The sequence below is a fragment of the Periplaneta americana genome, chromosome 17 (genome assembly GCF_040183065.1).
Source record: "Periplaneta americana isolate PAMFEO1 chromosome 17, P.americana_PAMFEO1_priV1, whole genome shotgun sequence".
Classification (NCBI taxonomy): domain Eukaryota; kingdom Metazoa; phylum Arthropoda; class Insecta; order Blattodea; family Blattidae; genus Periplaneta; species Periplaneta americana.
This window is the reverse complement of record NC_091133.1, coordinates 82,861,883-82,867,896: the sequence shown is the minus strand read 5'-3', so window position 1 is coordinate 82,867,896 and position 6,014 is coordinate 82,861,883. Positions and strand designations below refer to the sequence as shown.

Genomic DNA, 6,014 nt, shown 5'->3' with positions numbered 1-6,014 from the left:
CTGTATGCAATGAGAATGACATACTTACAAATGGCTCTTAGAACCCGAAGTTCATTGTCGCCTTCACATAAGTCCACCATCAGTCCCTATCCTGAGCAAGATTAATGAAGTCCCTAGCATCATATCCCAAATGCACTTTAATATTATCCTCCCATCTACGTCTCGGCCTCTCCAAGGTTTTTTCCCCTCAGGCCTTCCAACTAACACTTCATATCCATTTCTGAATTTACCCATACGTGCTACATGAAATGTTCCTAATTATGTTAGGTGAAGAATGCAATATATGCAGTTCAGCGTTGTGTAACTTTCTCCATTCTCCTGTAACTTCATCCCTCTTAGCCCCAAATGTTTTCCTAAGCACCTTATTCTCAAACACCCTTAACCTCTGTTCACCTCTTAAAGTGAGAGTCCATACAGAACCGGTTATATAACTGTTTTATAAATTCATGTGTGTATTCGTGAGTCAGCAATGTGCTGTTGCGAAACTATGTGGATTTTTAGCTCAATTTTCTAATTAATCATGCATTTAATTACAAAATACATTATAGATTTTTTTTATTTTAATAAGTTTCATTGCCCCTTCAATCTGCACACTTATATCACTTACACCCTGTAAAATTATAAATCTATTGACAAACGAAATGTTGGCTGATCTCAAAAACAATGGAGAGAACAGTTTTAAAATAGAACAAAGTTTTGTAAAACCGTAACAAGTCAGGAGACCTAATCAATGATGTTGATGATGATGATGAGATACGTGGATGTGCTCACCAAAGTAACTTTTATCTTCAAACTCACTCACTTAGCAAAATGTCCCAATTACTAATACGACAATGACAAGGAGGAGGAGGAGGAGGAGGAGGAGGAGGAGGAGGAGAAGAAAAAGACTGCAAAAAATTTTAGGAGTGGAAAACGTCAATTACTTCTCTGACGACAAAAGACGATCTGGATTTGTTGTCTGATGAGAGCAGTTTCTTTCATTCATTAATCTTCTTTACATAATTGATAAGTTAATTTTTATACCACTACCTTATGCGCGAAAATTAGCACCATAAATTATAGTCGCAACGCTGTTATTCCCGGCGTGATTCCTCCTCTTTGCTTACGTCTTAGAAAGTGAAGGCTCTATAAAGTGTAGGTAGGTAGTATCGTTCGCCATTTTTGTTCTTTCGTTGCCGAGCTATCATACGAGGAATCTTTTTGCCACACCATTAAACATTATCATGTCGTAGCTCCTATGATAATAAATCAAACGCACTGTAATTCAGCAAATTGAGCGGCAAATAACGTCTTCGTGTGCTTTCTGCGAACACCAACGAGAGCCAAAATGGCGGGCGATTATATTAAGTATTTATCGAGCCTTAAGAAATGAATAACGTCTTCCTCAGTGAATCACAAGACGCACACGTTTAAATGTAGCCGACCTGCAATGCGATTGGCTGCTGGAAATTAGAGTGACGGGACTATAAGATCAGTCAAGGTCAGGCTACCAACATTAGAACAAACACTCAGTGGTACAAAGAACAGCTGTAAAAGTGTCCATAATTACTCAAATTGCATATGTATTTGCAATTATTCAGTATTGAACATTAATTTAATTACTAGGTCTACATGAATTCTTTGATTTTATTTACGACCATTTTATTCCAGATACATATTTTATTTTCGCATAACCCTTTCTCCCCCCCCCCTTTTCATCTTTTTTTTTTTTTCCTTCGAATTTTGTTTAAAAAATGGGGAAAATTACACAAGTAAATATGGTATTAGTGTTTATTCACTATCTAGAAATCATTCAGAATTATTTCATTATCTTCTGCACATTGTGCTATCAATTCAAAGAATTAATGCTATAAACTGAAATTTAGTTTAACTTAACACACTTTATTAAAGTTATTAAATTATCACACAAACGGCGTATTGTTCAGTTTTTCTAGTCCACATTTTGCCACACATCAAAGTTCATGAGTTATGACCATCATGTTCTCTCAAATGAGATTATATGAACAAATATCCTATGAAATAGAATTATTTATCACTGACCTATCAACCTATTACTATTAAAAATGATTGAACATGATGGCATATTCACAATTGAATGCAATAAAGAGTTCATATATTTTCAGCTTCTTGAAATGTTTAATTTCACTATTTAACGTCGATTTCGTCTTCACTTTCTGCAATTTTTGTAAACGGTCACATGGAGCAGCGGAAATAAGTTCAACAAATGAACAAACATTGTAAAAAACATGAAAATGTACAATTTTAAAATGGTTATAATTCCTTAAAAATCAAATAAGTTAAGAAGAAAGAAAAAGCTGTTTCAAGTCAACAGTGTTTCACAGTGCAAATAATAAATAATATTAGTATGTCAGATAAGCAATAGTGTCGATCACAACAATCTAGCTGGACTCTTGTGCCATTTCCTTACGCTGCTGAACCATCTCACGTAGATTATTCTCACTGTCCTTCAGGCTTCTTTCTAAGTAACTCTTGTTGCTCTGTAAGTGAGATATCAGAAACAAATTGTTACATTGCATTCTTAAAATTTGTTTACTTAAATGAATTAGGTCCAACATAAATAAGTAAGGTAATTGTTTCCTTAAATTCCTTCAAATATTGTAACTTAGCTTCTGGGAAGAAAATAATAATTATGAGAAAAATTGTCTCTGTTTGTATTAGTACCCATTAATAACATAAATATCTACGAACCAATATTCTCACTGAAGTTACTATCTCAATAATGAAAATCTGATTTCTTAAAACGAGTGACTATACTGCAACCAACTGTAAAAAAAAAAGAGAGAGATTGCCTACTAAATTCAAAACATGTTATCTTGTTATGAATAAGGTAGTGGCTAACTGGAGGCTGTTAGGACTTAGAATATCCACAACGAAATAAGAAATAATTCTGCACAAAATACTACTCAATTACATGAAAAAAATGCCGCCTTCAAAAATGCAATGTGTATTACATTCGAAAGAAGTACCTTATATGGTAATGAAGACAGCTTTCTCTGGGAGGATGTAGAAAATATTTCAGTGATGATTCGAATTTCAACTTAGACATGGTGATGAAGATTTTAGATTCTGAAATTAAGTGGGACAGAATGTGGTGCAGAGACAAAATATTTTTTTTTTTTTCTTTTGAATCTTACAACAGGCCTTCTTTATATATTTCGTAGGAGGACAGTTATATTTGCCAGCAAATGTTTTTCTTTTTATTTTGGTGTCCTCAAAATTACAGTGTGCATTATATTCGATGTACAGGTGAAGTAAAGAAATCATCTACCAGGTGTGTACAACAACAAGAGGAGACATGAAAGAACAGCCTGTGGGTCTCCCAGCAGTGAATTTTTCTAAGCAACCCTGGACATAAGAAAGATAACAGCGTTGTTTATCACAGGCTGATGGACATTTTGAGCATTTATGAAGGGAGTTGTGCGAGAACAAGCATTTCCAATATCACAATAACTAAGATACTGTACTTACAATTTTTTTTAATACCGTGAACGAAGAGTGGAAGTTAGAAAAAAACTTTTAGCAAAGTTGTTTCTATTTAAACACACATACCTCACATGACCTGATTTGAGAATTCAAAGATGACCCCAATTCCCCTACTTCTGGTTTGTTTTGTCCCAGGAGACGGAAGTATTACCAATCGATTCTTTATATAGATTTTGGTCACGAAATTTTTTTCGCAAATGATGTAGTTTTCCAAAAAAAGAAGTGATACAAAGTGCTTCCAAGCACCCTTTGTGTGGTGTGTGCATGTGTGTAAATTCGTAATTAAACTTACCTCAAGTGTCTTAATTTTCTCAGAGCAGGCTTGAGATTTAGTTTGTAGATGTTTACAAACCTCTGGAATATCTGTTAAGATGAACATTCGTCCCACACTCTCATACGTATTTGTTCCTGGATCAAGGCTCTGAAACACAAAAATTATTAAATATAAAATTACCGCATTTACTCAAGTAATTTCATCTCTCGTGTAATTTTTAAGACATCTTTTTTTAAGGCAGAATTGTATTTTCCTCGCAAAATTTCGCCCTTTACATTAAACTGCACACTCCTTTTCACCTCAAGAACATCTTTCATGAAGATTTCAAATATCTAAAAATATAGCATAGGAAATATAATATATACCTTCTATAATGAGAAACTTCTATGGTTATTATGACGACACGCAGATGATCTGGATTTGTTGTGTTTTAAAAGTAGTGGAGTGCAAAATACATACACGTTTATTTTCTTTATGTAATTAACACATCATATTCTACGTGCGAAGTTTAACACCATAATCTAAGATTAGTCAGTCAGGCTACCTGCATTAGAACTACATACAGCATTGTAAAAAAAAAGCCAAAAATTTGTTCATAAATACTCAAATTATATGTACAGTCAACTCTGGATATAGTGAACATTCGGCTATAGTGAACTTAAATAGGTGGTCCCGACCCACATACATTAAAAAGTACATTAATATTTCCGTTTATTGTGAACCCTTACTTCGATTATAGTGAACCTAAAACTAGAACTTCCCCAAGAAAATGTTATTTTAAAATAGCCAAAATGGTGATTTAGGAAACCCTTCCTCCTATAAACTTCCAAGAATACGTTCAGAACAAAATCTCAAATCATCTACTCGTTATGTGCGTTGAAAGACAAAGGATTTGTTCAGCTTCCTGGACAGCTTGAAACATGTTAAAGAGAATAGGGTATGCAGTGAGGGATAAAGGAAGGATTAGTTCTGACTCCTTTAAAAGAGGTTATTCGAATAGGAAGAGGAAGTGTTTTCTTTTGTAAAAGGGAGTAGAGTGATAACCAAAGGGTAAATACAAGAAGGATTATAGAAGGATTACAATACAGTATAATGGTCCTCAACCCCCATTGATATTTCGTGGCTACATGTACGAGTTAACATACACACAACAATCACTTGAAAAAAAATTCAGAAAAGAGTACAAGGTTACTCCAATTGACTGCACACACAATCCCTCACTCAATTTTTTTTTTTTTTTTTGTGCTGGCGACAGTGCCATGAGAAGCAACACTGTGATCTGCCAGTAAACATCACGTTACAATACGCAGACAGCTGCTCTCCAAATTATCAAGATAATGAGGTTAGGTTTCGTTTTCTATTGTGTTAAGGTGAATGGTTGCGAAGCGACTAATAATCACGGGAGCAACATTAGTAAATCTGACTCATTAGGCTAACATGTTTTAAATATACAAACCGATATTTCCTTTTCCGTTAGTTGAGCATGCTGCATTGAACGTTTCAGATTATCAATCTGAACATCTGCGAGTTTCAGTTTGTGTGTTGTTTCAAGCATCTTTTGTTGAAGCTCAGTAAAAGCCTAGAAGAAAATAAAAAAAACAATAGTATAGAAAACAAAATTCCTCGATGCCCAATATTGATCACTGGATCACTTACCTCTGCATGACCAACCTACGTCTAGTAACATCAATAGAAAAGTGGGTAAAATTGTTTGGTAATGTAGCCATCCAGTATAATTGGACCTACTTATGAATGTGTAATTGTTTAATAATACTTAATGCGGTGAGGTGATGAGAGTCGAGGTGAGGTTAAGTTTGTTAGTGTATAGACAAATAAAACACAGGGAAATGATGTAAGAGGATCAACAAATTTATTATCCAATAAATTTCAATCCTCACCAGCCATGTCGGCTGTGTAACTAATCTTGTTTAATACATATCTTCAAGGGATTTTCCATAACCTAGGCCCTATTAACAAAAAAATTGTGGACTTGAATCACAATATAACATTATAATGTTATCCACAGTTATTACTTAATTACCCTTTTCAATTCCAAGTCTACTGCTTTAGACATTTTTAACAACGGTTGATTTCACTTATTCAAAAATCAACTTTTTACGACACAACCAAAATGAAACACTTCACTAAAATATCCTTTCTCAGATGTGTCCAGTGTTGTCAAATTACATTTATGAATTTCCCTCTCTTCAGGCCGTCCTTTCTCATTTATTTTACA

The 6,014-nt window shown here is 34.2% G+C and overlaps 1 protein-coding gene across 1 annotated transcript; it reads right to left on the bottom strand.

The window, feature by feature from the left end:
• Positions 1 to 1,756: 1,756 nt before the first annotated feature.
• Positions 1,757 to 6,014, bottom strand: Pfdn1 (prefoldin 1). The gene is made up of 4 exons (XM_069817012.1): positions 5,820 to 6,014; positions 5,235 to 5,357; positions 3,797 to 3,925; positions 1,757 to 2,498 (listed from the first exon to the last, which is right to left on the bottom strand). Exons 1-4 carry the CDS (start codon positions 5,850 to 5,852, stop codon positions 2,400 to 2,402), a joined length of 384 nt encoding a protein of 127 aa, XP_069673113.1. The 5' UTR covers positions 5,853 to 6,014; the 3' UTR covers positions 1,757 to 2,399.

Excerpts from the sequence above, each read along its gene's own strand:
- Pfdn1 (XM_069817012.1), bottom strand. The coding sequence starts at position 5,852 with ATGTCTAAAGCAGTAGACTTGGAATTGAAAAGG. Across the intron at positions 3,926-5,234 it reads TAACGGAAAAGGAAATATCG|AGCCTTGATCCAGGAACAAA; the intron begins GTTTGTATATTT and ends TTTGTGTTTCAG. Across the intron at positions 2,499-3,796 it reads AGAAAATTAAGACACTTGAG|AGCAACAAGAGTTACTTAGA; the intron begins GTAAGTTTAATT and ends TCTCACTTACAG.